The 11,619-nt window shown below is 61.2% G+C and overlaps 2 protein-coding genes across 3 annotated transcripts; one reads left to right on the top strand and one right to left on the bottom strand.

The window, feature by feature from the left end:
• The first annotated feature begins 161 nt into the window (after positions 1-161).
• APRT (adenine phosphoribosyltransferase) lies at positions 162-2,580 on the top strand. Of its 2 annotated transcripts, none has more exons than XM_036832509.1 (5): positions 162-296; positions 432-538; positions 1,603-1,736; positions 1,998-2,076; positions 2,193-2,580. In XM_036832509.1, the coding sequence occupies exons 1-5, from the start codon at positions 217-219 to the stop codon at positions 2,333-2,335; spliced, it is 543 nt and encodes a 180-aa protein (XP_036688404.1). In that variant the 5' UTR covers positions 162-216; the 3' UTR covers positions 2,336-2,580. The 2 variants fall into 2 exon arrangements, with proteins under 2 accessions (XP_036688404.1, XP_036688406.1); XM_036832511.1 differs by having other exon boundaries at positions 164-296; positions 2,327-2,580.
• Positions 2,581-2,779: 199 nt separating this feature from the next.
• Positions 2,780-7,431, bottom strand: CDT1 (chromatin licensing and DNA replication factor 1). Its single transcript, XM_036832504.1, has 10 exons — positions 7,093-7,431; positions 6,501-6,626; positions 6,270-6,421; positions 5,552-5,749; positions 5,308-5,453; positions 5,050-5,150; positions 4,451-4,639; positions 4,025-4,165; positions 3,746-3,947; positions 2,780-3,379 (listed from the first exon to the last, which is right to left on the bottom strand). The coding sequence occupies exons 1-10, from the start codon at positions 7,321-7,323 to the stop codon at positions 3,216-3,218; spliced, it is 1,650 nt and encodes a 549-aa protein (XP_036688399.1). The 5' UTR covers positions 7,324-7,431; the 3' UTR covers positions 2,780-3,215.
• Between the last annotated feature and the right edge of the window lie 4,188 nt (positions 7,432-11,619).

The following is an 11,619-nucleotide window of genomic DNA, read 5'->3' as shown; positions in this document are numbered from 1 at the left end:
CTTAAGACCGACCGCAATTAAGATTCGATGAAATACGGTACCTCCTACGGGAGATGGTGGGCCCCGCCCACCCGAACCCAGACCCGCCCCCACGTTCCACGCAGGCGCGGAGCCGCCTTGGGCGCCCGGCCCCGCCCCCTGGGGGCTCCTCCCCCACCCCGCGCAGGCGCAGAGCCTACTAGCCCGCTCGTGCCCAGGAGACGCGCGGACGCTGCGATGGCGGATTCCGAGCTGCAGCTGGTGGCGCAGCGGATCCGCAGCTTCCCCGACTTCCCCGTCCCCGGCGTGCTGTTCAGGTACGGGCAGCCAGGCCACGTGGGGCGCGCGGGCGGAGGAACGGAGGGACGGACCGGGCCGCGCGACCCGGGATGTCGGGGCGCGGTGGGCTCTTCGTGGGCCCGAGAGTCACCAGGCCTGTCCTTGCGTGCCAGGGACATCTCACCCGTCCTGAAGCACCCCGACTCCTTCCGCGCCTCCATCAGCCTCCTGGCTAATCACCTGAAAAAGGCCCACGGCGGCAGGATCGACTACATCGCGGGCAAGTGGAGCGTCAGGGGTCCGCCGGGTCCCCGGACTCTCCCTGGTGCTGCTCGCGTCTGCTATGAGGGCGCAGGGTCGGGAGTCCTTTACCCTGGGCAGGGTGGCTTTGGGGGTCTTCTAGGGGACCCGCCAGATGCCCCAACGGTGCTTGGGTTGTAAGAACAGACCCGTTGCCGCATCCCGACTTTGCAGCCGTGAGAGGGGCGACAGGCCTCTCCAGCGGCCGGGGAACGCCTCTGCTGGGTGGGTGCCGGCGGCGGGCTGAGGGCAGGCACGACAGATGGAGCCCCAGAGCTGAATTTCCCCAGGGGGTGTCTGACCAGAATCCACTGGGCCAAGCATGCTTTCTTGTTTTACCAGCGGGCATTGAGCGCCTGCCGTGTGCCAGGTCCTGTACCCAGTGGTGGGTTTTAGGAAAACCCGGGAGATCGTGGAAGATCCTGGCAGGTCCTATTTCTCTTTGAGAGCCCCACCCCTGATCCTTCCTGGTTCTTGGATACCCTGAGGGGCCACAGCACTGCCCTGTAGGCTTGAGGGCTCCAATTTGTTGAGTCCTGCAGAGGATTCTTCCCTTCAGAAGCTGTCCCTCCCTAACCACACTCCCACGTGGGGAAGAGGCCCTGAGCTCCCCCATCACAGCTCAGTCCACCCCCGGAGGTGGCCGGCGCAGTCACTGCCTCTCCTTCTGGACTAGAAGCTCCTGGGGCAGACGCTGAACCGCCTGCTAAGGGTGTTTCAGGTACCACCAGCCACTGGTGAGCAGCTGCGCTTTGGAGAGAGGTTAGGTGACTTACCCAAGGCCATACGGCTATTTACACTGCCGTGTACGGAGTGGCTCCTGCCCAGCTCCTGACCTCTCCAGCACCCAGCAGTCCCTGTGTGGTAGGTGATCTGTCAATGTTCCCAAAGTGGATGGATGTCATTGGTCTTTCATCTGGAGGCAACAAAGCTGTGTGTCCTGGGTTGTGATGGCTACTTGTCACTGTTCAGCCCTGACCCATGGGGACCCCAATGCTGCTGTACCACGCAGCTGCCCCCCAACACCCCAGGTCTCGCCGACAGGCCTAGACTCCCGTGGCTTCCTGTTTGGTCCCTCCCTGGCCCAGGAGCTGGGCTTGGGCTGCATTCTCATCCGGAAGCGAGGGAAGCTGCCAGGCCCCACTGTGTGTGTCTCATACGCACTGGAATACGGGAAGGTGAGAAGGCTGGGGGCTGCCTCTGTGGACCCTCCATTCCCAAAAGGAGAGTTGTGGACTCCAGTGGAGCTGCCGTGGTTGGTTGGAGTGGACATGGGAACTCAGAGAGGCTGAGAAGTTGGGCCAGGCTGGCAGAGCCAGGAGACAGGGTGGGTTGGAACAACTGCGGCCCAGGGGGTGGCCCCTTGTCAGTTGCTGAGCTCTGCACACCAAGGCCGTTTTGGGGAAGCTCGCAGATCACGTGCCCGCTTTCATCTGCAGGCTGAGCTGGAGATCCAGAGGGACGCCCTGGAGCCAGGGCAGAAGGTGGTGGTTGTGGATGATCTGCTCGCCACTGGCGGTGAGGATCTTCCCCCAGCGAAGCGGGCCTGGCGTCAGGGTCTGGCGGGGGTGGAGGATGGGTCTCAGCACTCTAGTTTCCCAGGGCCCGTCTCCACACCACCCCTCCCTCCCCAGGAACCATGCGTGCAGCCTGTGAGCTGCTGGGTCAGCTGCAGGCCCAGGTGCTGGAGTGCGTGAGCCTGGTGGAGCTGACCTCTCTGAAGGGCAGGGAGAAGCTGGGGCCTGTGCCCTTCTTCTCTCTCCTGCAGTACGAGTGAACCCGGCCCCAACCCCGCACCAACTGGAAAAGAGGATCAGCCTGGGTGGCTGCAGCGACCCCCACTGGCCACCAGGGGGACCAGAAGTCCAGCGGGGGGGGGACTTATGCGTCTGTGGCTAAGTGGTTTTCTCCTGAGCGGGGCTGCTGCCTGGGGGGGCCTGCTGGGGCTTCTGGAAGCCCCAAGGCCTGGAGCTGCAGGCTCGTTGACAGTGGAATGAGAATGAGAATAAATGACTTTCTAGAGCGGAGTCTCCTCCCCAGTGTCAGTGTGGGAAGGTGCAGGGGCCCACCAGGCAGGCTGGGCGCTTTCTGACATTAGCATTTGGTGGTTCTCAAGCCCTGTGAGCCGCCGTCTGCACACACAGGGCAGCCCACCCTGGCTTCCCCTGCTGCTGTAACTCATCACGCACGCGTGTGGACTTCAAACAACTTTATCTTACAATTCTGGAGGCCAAGTACAAAAATCAGTGTGGGTAGGCAGGGCTGGTTCCTTCTGCGGGCTCTAGGGAGAACCTGCTCCTTGGTTCTCAGCTCTTGCTGGCATCTTCCAATCTCAGATTCACCATCTGCCTGCCTCCCTCTTACGAGGGCCCTGTGGGACACCCAGCCCACCCAGATACTCCCGGACCACCTCAGGATCCCACGTGGACACCTGGGAGGGTTATCCGCCAGCCACACTACCCTCCCCGCGCCCCCCACTTCCCTGCACCGTGTATGAGGGGGGCCTCCACCACACTGGCCAGAAGCCCTCGAGCCCAGCAGCCAGAGCCCTGACCCCCACGGGGACTCGGGACAGGGAAAGCGAAGTGCGTCGTGTTCCTAGTGGAAGTAAGACACAGGCCCAGCGGCCCGGCAGTGTTGGCACCTGTGCGCCGGGCTCACAGCGCCTCCTCGGCACGGGCAAGGCGGGCCAGCTGTGCCATGACACCTGCCAGGTCAGCGGCCTTGTCCAGCTTGACGTAGGTGTCCGTGCGGATGCGGTGGAGGCTGAGCCAGTCGGGCAGCAGCTCAGAGAGGAGCTGCACGTGCTTCTCCATCTCCCCTGCGGAGGGGGGGGGCGGCACGTAAGGCTGGGTGTCAGGGCCCTGTGAGGCCTCCCGGGACAAGATCGGGAAGGACTCCAGTAGTGACCACACAGCCTTGCCGAGGAGCTGGCCCTCCCGCGGAAACCCCGCAGTGGGAGGCGCCCAGCAGCTGAGGGACCAGAGACCTTGGAGGCAACAGGCAAGTCCTACGGGGCCTGGGGGCCGATGGAGGGACCACAGGGGAAACAAGGCTGGTTGGGTTGAGAGGGTGGGAACAGCCCCTCAAGGCTGCAGGAGCCGAGGGGGCCAGACAGCCTCGGGAGGTGAGCCCAAGGGTACGGTGCCCGCCCTCATCTGGGACGTGGGGAGGGCCCTGCACGTACCGGGGCTCATGGCCGCGCGGTAGCTGCCCGCCATCCTGGCGCAGGCCACCTCCATGGTGAGCGCTGGCTTGCGCTCCGACACGAAGATGCTGCGCAGCACACGGGCCAGTTCGGGCAGCCGCTCGAGCCGCTGCAGCCGCTGCTCGTGCTCCGGGCGCCGCGTCATCCGCGCCAGCTGTTGCTGCGCCTCCTTGGCCCGGACCTGCCGTGGGCATGGACGGTCAGGGGGCGTCGTTTCTCACCCCTCACCACCACCCCACGGGGACGCCCAACACTCACCCGCTCCAGCAGGGCCTGGGACACCCCCTTCAGAGCGGCAGGCGGCGTGGCCGGGGGGGTGGCTGGCAGTGCCGGGCTGGGGGGCTGGGGGCTGCTAGGCTGGGCCGTGCGCTGGGCCAGGTCACTCAGAGCCTTCTCCATCTGGAGCAGGTCAGAGGGGAGACATCAGGAGACGCCTCCCCACGGTTCAGCCACAGGGGAGGCTCCTCACACCCCGTCTGTGTGGACCCCCCCAAGAGTCCTTTGTCCAGCCCAGGGTCACCCCGGCACATCAAGGGCCTGTGCTCACCGCCCCAGGGCAGAGCCTGCTGGTGGGCGGTGCTCTGCTTGTGGGGAGGGCATGTCCAGCTACCCTGAGGCCCACGGCCAAGGGTGGAGCCTGTCAGGCACCAACGTGGGGGTCAGGCCGCCCCGCACCAGCCTTACCCTGGGTGACATCAGGCTGCGGGCACGGGCCAGCACCTCCTGGGCGGAGGCCAGCTTCTCCACAGCGGGCGGCTGAGGCAGCTCGGCCGGCTCGACGTCAGGCACTTCGTCCACATTGAAGCGGGGGTGCCAGCGTGTCAGCTGGTCCTCAGGCACCTCCATGGGGGGGTTCAGGGAGGCCAGGAAGGCCTGTGTGGGAAGGGGGGGGCACCAGGTGACCCTTGGCACATCTGCCTGTGGGTGTGCAGAGCTGTCCGGGTTCCTGTCCCAGCTGGGCAACCTCGGGCAAGTTACTTCACTTCTCTGAGCCCCAGGTGCTCAGCTGGGCTGCGGGTACAGCACAGAGCACCCAGCAGCACCCGCTGGACTGTCCCCAAGCTTCCCGGGGCCAGAGGCTAGCAGCCTCGAGCTCCCTGCTTCTCTGCTCAGGGCCAGGGTCCCCGCCCAGCCCCGCGCCTGCCCACGAGTAGAAGACAGCGGTGGAGAGTGGTTAAGAGAACTCTAGAACTCAGCCTCGGGAGGAGCCCATTTCCTGCGGCGGCAGATGGGGCCGCGGCAGCAGGGACAACGTGAGGACCTGAGCCGGGGCACCCGCTCACCCTGTGATGCTCCCGGACTCGGGCTACCAGCTTCTGGCTGAAGACCTGGCGCCGCTGCAGCAGGTGCGACGCCGTGAGCTGGGGGGCCGCACTGCCAGCCTCTGTGGGGAGAGTCCAGGCCTGAGCCCCAGGGCCGGGCCTCCCCAGTCACCCAGCCCACCCCCACGGGTCTCAGACAAGGCCCAGTGCCCGAGGCCTTACGCCCACGCTGAAACAGTGCAGCGTCCTGGGCAAGAACCCGAGGCCCAACACACTCACGCTGGTCCAGCAGCGGCTCGATGGTGAGCTGGTAATCAGACCTCCTGACGCCATCCTTGAAGGTGGGGATGTAGCGCTCCTGGCGGAAGCGGTAGGAGCCAGGGTACACGGTTTTGATCTGACCCACGTTGCGCTCCTCAAAGCGCCTACGGCACAAGGGTGCGGGGGGTCAGAGAGCCGGGGTCGGAGGGTACACAGACTCCAAGGGCAGGACGAGGCCCTGACCCCCCAACCCCCGGCTCACTTGCGCATCATGTCCTGGACGCCCTGCTTGACCTTGGTGAAGGTCACAGTCTCAGAGCGGTTGTAGAGCATGCTCACGATGGTGTCCATGCTGCGGAACATCTCGGCCAGCACCTGGTACTTGTAGGGCAGCACGAGGCCCGGGGGGCCCGGCTGGGCCAGGGCGTGGAAGCGCTGGTAGGCAGGCATCTCCTCACCACTGCCAGGGAGGGAGCGGGGCCATGAGAGAAGCCCCAGACCCACCCCCTCCAGCACCCGACGGCAGGCAAAGTGGTGGGGGAAGACCCCAGAGCCGGGGGTTCCACCTCCAGGGCACACTGCGCACCAGTTTACAAAGCCCCTACACGCCCACTGTCTCCCGGTCACGAGCACTACCAGGGACGGGGACAAAAGCCTGGCCTCAGACCCAGCTGTCACGCAGGGCGGTCCCCGACCATCCCCAGCCCTGGCTTCCTCGTCTGTAAGAGGCCTGTGATAACTATGTGACCTGGAAGGACAGACACGGTGCCAGGCAGCAGGTCCCGGTAACTGCTGGCTGTCCAGGTGGTCTGAAATTCGCAGGAGCTGGCCCTCTCACAGACGGAGGCCGACACAACTGCACCACGCTGACTCCTTGGAGGGCACGGCCCTCCCCCACCCGAACCACCACAGCCCAGCCCCGCCAGGCCTCCCACCAGGCCACCCCTTCCTGGGTGCCTAGCCGCCCTCCCAAGACTCACCACAGCCCGGCTGGGTGCCCCCTGTCCTCCGGCGCGCTGGGTTCCCCAGCATTCTTCTGCGCACTTGCCTTCAGCTCCTGGACCCGTGCCCCCAGCTCCTGTGCCCGCTGCAGGCACGACTTGAGCTCAGAGAGAGTGACTTTGGAAGGCACCTGCGGACACAGAGTGCTGTCAGCCCGCCTGTCACCCCAGGCCAGTCCACCTCCCCTGCCCTCAGTGCAGCCTCCTCACCTTGTCCTCCTGGGCTGCCAGGCAAGGTCGCTGACTGGCTGAGAGGGTGGCCTTCTTTGTCTTCGTGCTTTGGGGAGAAGAGTACTCTGGGGAGTCAGCGGCAGCTGGGGAACTAGGGCCAGGGACCTGGTGGGAAGGACCCCGAAGGTGATGAAACCACAAGACTCTGGGGTGCACCATCTCGCACAAAGCAGCTCTCCTGCCCCCTTGGTTAACTAGGCCACGCCCCACTCACAGCCAGGTCCAGAGTCACCCAGCCCTGACCCCTCGCCCAGTCTCGCAGACGAACCTGTTGTTTACCAGTCCGCTGGGCTCTGGCCCTCCTCCAGCATCTGTCAGATCAGGCACCCCCCCCATCACTGGAAGTCCTCTAGAAGGGAGGCCCCGCGAGGCTACGGGACGCCGCCTGCCAGGTGCGCGTGAGCTGGCCCTAGCCCCTCCTCCCGCGGGGGGCCTGGGTTCGACGCGGGTCGGTGCCCTCCTCCTGGGCAGGTCTCTCCAGCAGCCCCGCCCCCTCCCCACCGCTCCACCAGTTCCCTCCCGTCTGTCCCCCTCCCCGGCCTCAGTTTCCTCCTCCCCTCCGCGCTCTCACCGCGTTGGCCGGCAGCCGCAGCCTCCTGCGCGCGGGCGGCGCAGGCTCGTCGCGCGTGGGTTCGGCGGGCGAGCGGGCGCGCTTGCGGCTGCTGCCGGGGCCGGGGGCCGGGGCGCGGGGCGCGGGCTTGGCGGGACTCGGGGTGCGCCAGGCCGGCTTGGTGCGCGTCGGCTTGTCCCGGAGCCCAGGACGGCGGCGCGCGAAGAAGTCGGTGAGGCGGCACTGCGCCATGGCGGGAGCGGCGGGACCGGCACTGCAGGACCGCGACTGCAGGACCGCAGGCGGAAGTGGAGCCGCTTTTCCCGCGGATTTTCGCGCCGCGCCCTGGCCCCGCCCCGGCCGTGGGCGGAACCATCGGCGCCTCGGCCAAGGGGGTTGGCGCAATATGGACGGGCCCGGGCGCGTGCGCGCTGGCCCTCTCGGGCTGCGCCTACCGCGCATGCGCCGCAGCGAGGGTCTGGGGTTGTTTGGCGGTCCGTGTGCCGTTTCCCGAGTCCTGGGTGGGTGTGCGCTGGGCGGCACGGTTCCAGGTGGGCGCCGAGCCAGTGCTGTCCTGGCAAAGAGGAAAATGCTACGCTGCTTCCACCTGAAATTTAAACTAATACGGTGCAATGAAGCTGGCGCCCGGCTGCGCGGACTGGGAGGGCGCTGCACACGTGGCCGCGGGGGCGGGGGTCTCGGCGTGTCCTGGGCCTGGCCTGGCGCCCAGTGTCCGGACCAGGACCCTGAGGCTGGTGTATGCGCCTCGAAAGAAGGTGTTCGGCAGTTAGGCGAACGGACCGAGACCACTGAATTGCACACTTCTTTAAGGGTGAAGGTTATGTTTCAATCAAGCTGTTATTTTGAAAGAGAAAGTTGCTCTCAAATGGCCAAATTGGAAAGAAAGTTCTTAAAGCCTGAAGCTTGGGTTATCTGGCAGGCTCAATGTCTGTGGAATTACAGAAAAATGCAGTCAGCCCGGTCCTGAAGTCTGACCACAGGTCTGGGAGGAAACTGAATCACAAGGGTTGTCTTTGGGAGGGGGTGAGGGCTGAGACGGGAGTTTTACTTTGCCATCTTTTCCAGGTTTTCTGTAAGGAGCATGAATCGTGGCTCTACAAAAGTAAAATTTAAAGGAACAGAAACGTCAGTTGGGGTGGTGCTTGCAAAATGACAAGAGTGAGAAAGTTGGGGGCTGATGAGACAGTTTGGTAGAGAAGCATCGTTGCCCACATGTTACAAAGGGCACAGCAACTAGATCCATATTTTGTTAGCAGCCTGTAGCAAATTATTAGTGGGCCGAGGCCAGCATTTTTAAGGCTACATTTTGTTACAGTTTTGTTTTGGTGTGTGTACTCTGAGCCACCAAGTAAAGTGTGTTTTTTTAAATTTATTTTATTGAAGTATAGTTGGTTTACAATGTTGTGTTAATGTCTGTGGTACAGCAAAGTGATTCAGTTATACATACACATTCTTTTTTTATATGTTCTTTTCCATTATGGTTTATCTCAGGAGATTGGATATAGTTCCCTGTGCTCTACAGTAGGACCTTGCTGTTTCTCCATTCTATATATAATAATTTGAATCTGCTAACTCCAAACTCCCCATCCAACCCTCTCCAGCTCCCACTCCCCGTTAGCAACCACAAGTTTGTTCTCTGTGTCTGTGAGTCTGTTTCTGTTTTGTAGATAAATTCATTTGTATCTTTTTTTTTTAGATTCTGCCAATCAGTGATATCATATAGTATTTGTCTTTCTCTTTCTGACTTAACTTCACTTAGTATATAATCTCTAAGTCTGTCCATGTTGCTGCAAATGGCATTATTTCACTCTTTTATGGCTAATATTCCACTGTCTGTATATACCACATCTTCTTTATCTGTTCATCTGTTGATGGACATTTAGGTTGTTTCCATGTCTTGGCTATTGCGAATAGTGCTGCTATGAACATAGGGGTGCATGTATCTTTTCGAATTAAAGTTTGTCTGGATATAGGCCCAGGAGTGGGATTGCTGGATCGTATGGTACCTCTATTTTTAGTTTTTTGAGGAACCTCCATACTGTTTTCCATAGAGGCTGCGACCCATTTACATTCCCACCAACAGTGCAGGAGGGTTCCCTTTTCTCCACACCCTCTCCAGCATTTGTTATTTGTAGACTTTTTTTTTTTTAGTGTTTATTTATTTGGCTGCACCGGGTCTTCGTTGCAGCATGTAGGATCTTTTTTTTTTTTTTTTTTTTTTTTTTTTTTTAGTTGCGGCATGTGGGCTCTTAGTTGTGGCATGCAAACTCTTAGTTGCGGCAGACGGGATCTAGTTCCCTGACCAGGGGTTGAACCTGGGCCCCCTGCAGGGATTGAGCTGGACCACCAGGGAAGCCTCTCACCTGCGTGAGGTGATACCTCATTGTAGTTTTGATTTCCATAAAACGCATTTTTAATCAAAACAGTGGTTGGGGGTTGTAGGCAGGCATCACCCTGAGTCAAAGTGGAGCCTGCTGTGCGTTAAAGAGGGACAGCGTGTGGGAGTCTAAACCTGCCAGGGAGCCTAGGCCGCAGGCATAGCCTCTTCTTGAGACCAGAGGCGATAAGGGGACCTTGTACACCTCGGCCGGCTCGTAGCTTCTCATAAGGAGAGAGGGTGCAACAAGGTGGTTTCCCACTCTCTGTTTCACGTTTTGAAAACAGAGAAACACCTGGTCTGGAGAGGTGGCAGCGGCAGGACCTGACTAGTGGCTGTGCGCTCGGGCCCCCCGCCTGCCGATTAGCCCAGCCCCTGCCCTCTGTAGATAAGCTGATGGGCAGGAAGCGGCCCGGAGGCCTCCCCGGTTTCCGCGACGCTGAGCACGCGCCACCGGCGTTTCACACGTCTTGCCACCTGCCCGCTCACCAGCCTGGAGCCACAGCGTGGGCGCTGGCTCATGCGCTCCCAGAGCTGTGTGGGGCCCCAGGCAGGCCCCAGGGTCCTGAGAAATCCAGGGAGACGCTTCGGGAGGGGACTGCCTTCCCGCCTGGCCACCACATGCTTTGTGATAGGCACACGCCGCCAGGCGTGTCCACCGCAAGGGGACTCCTGGGAAGGGAAAGCGTTGCACAGACTTACTCCCGTTGGGGGCAACTCGGGGGCCCTCGCAAGCCCTGAGTGGCTCTAGGATGAGCTGAGGCTGAGAAGGACGCTCACTGGAGTCTCGAGTCCAGAACATGAGTGTGACCCTTGTCTGCGGGGGTGGGACGAGGGGTGGGAAGTGCTGGGGGTCTGGGGACTTAGCACACTGACCCCTCACAGCCAGCCAGCAGGAAGGGGGCGGCCCCACAGCAGGGGCCTCAGGACCCGCCCCGCCGCTATGGCCACCGTCCATGCCCTGGCGCAGGGTCTGGCTGTGCCACTGTGGCGTATTTTTAATGTCACCCGTGGAGAGCAGGCCTTTTGGGGTGGCTTCAACCCTGGGGCCAGCTGCTTCTCAGAAAACTGCCCACCCGCCTGCAGTGATGGAGTTTGGCAGCTGGGGCAGCGCTGGGCGACGCCCCTCCCCAACACCGCCCCCTGGTCTGAGAGGCGCACAGCTGAGCCAGTCAGAGCCTCTTTTGGGACCTGGGACTCTGGAGTTAGAACCCCCTTCTGTCTCCCCTGGTGGCAGAAAGTGAGATGGGGGAGGACAGCCACCTTCCACCATGTGTGTGGAGACAGAGCGAGCAAGGGACCCTGTGGCCCCAGAGACAGACAGCCAGGCAGCCACTAACTCAGATGTGGTTTGTCCTGTTTTGTTTTGTTTTGTTTTATTTTTGCTGTGCCGGGTCTTAGTTGCGGCACACGGGATCTTTAGTTGCAGCATGTGGACTCTTAGTTGCAGCATGCATGCGGGATCTAGTTCCCCGACCAGTGATCGAACCCGGGCCCCCTGCATTGGGAGCACGGAGTCTTACCCACTGGACCACCAGGGAAGCCCCGTCAGATGGTTTTTAATAGTTTCCAGTTTGGTCTCTTGTGACGCCCACTTTTTTATGAGGTAGCCTTGATTCCTTCCTATACGTATGCCTTTTTCTTAAAGTGCCTCTGGGTGGGTTTCTATTTCTTCCAACCCAAAGAGCCTTGATTAAAGCATGGTCACAAAGGTTGGTCCATATGAGGCTGCATTAGTAAAAGTACAGAGAAGGGAGGTGAAAGCCCTTCTCTGACAGGGTTCCACCAGACATGTCAGGTTGGCTTATAGGTGTGGAACGCTAAGAGGATATAGCCTGGCTGAAATGCCTGGATGGGAGAGAGACCAGATGGCAGAGGGGCTAGACCCCTTGTCTGTGGGTGTTTACCCCGGAGAAAGTTGGAGATCTGGGACTGTGCCTTCATTCATTTGATCAACCAGTATTTACTGAGTGCCCCCCGGGAACCTGGCTGCTAAGGACCCGCTACGCACCAGATTGAGAACAAGACAGATGAGGCCCCTGCTGTCAAGGAGCTCACATTCTAATGGAGAGAGAGAGAAACTAGTTGTAAAGAGAGAGAGAGAGAATTTCCGATAAAGAATATGAAACCTGGCCGTGGGATTGAGTGCC

This window comes from Balaenoptera musculus, chromosome 19, assembly GCF_009873245.2.
Source record: "Balaenoptera musculus isolate JJ_BM4_2016_0621 chromosome 19, mBalMus1.pri.v3, whole genome shotgun sequence".
NCBI classification, from domain to species: Eukaryota; Metazoa; Chordata; class Mammalia; order Artiodactyla; family Balaenopteridae; genus Balaenoptera; species Balaenoptera musculus.
This window is presented reverse-complemented; position numbering and strand designations above follow the sequence as displayed.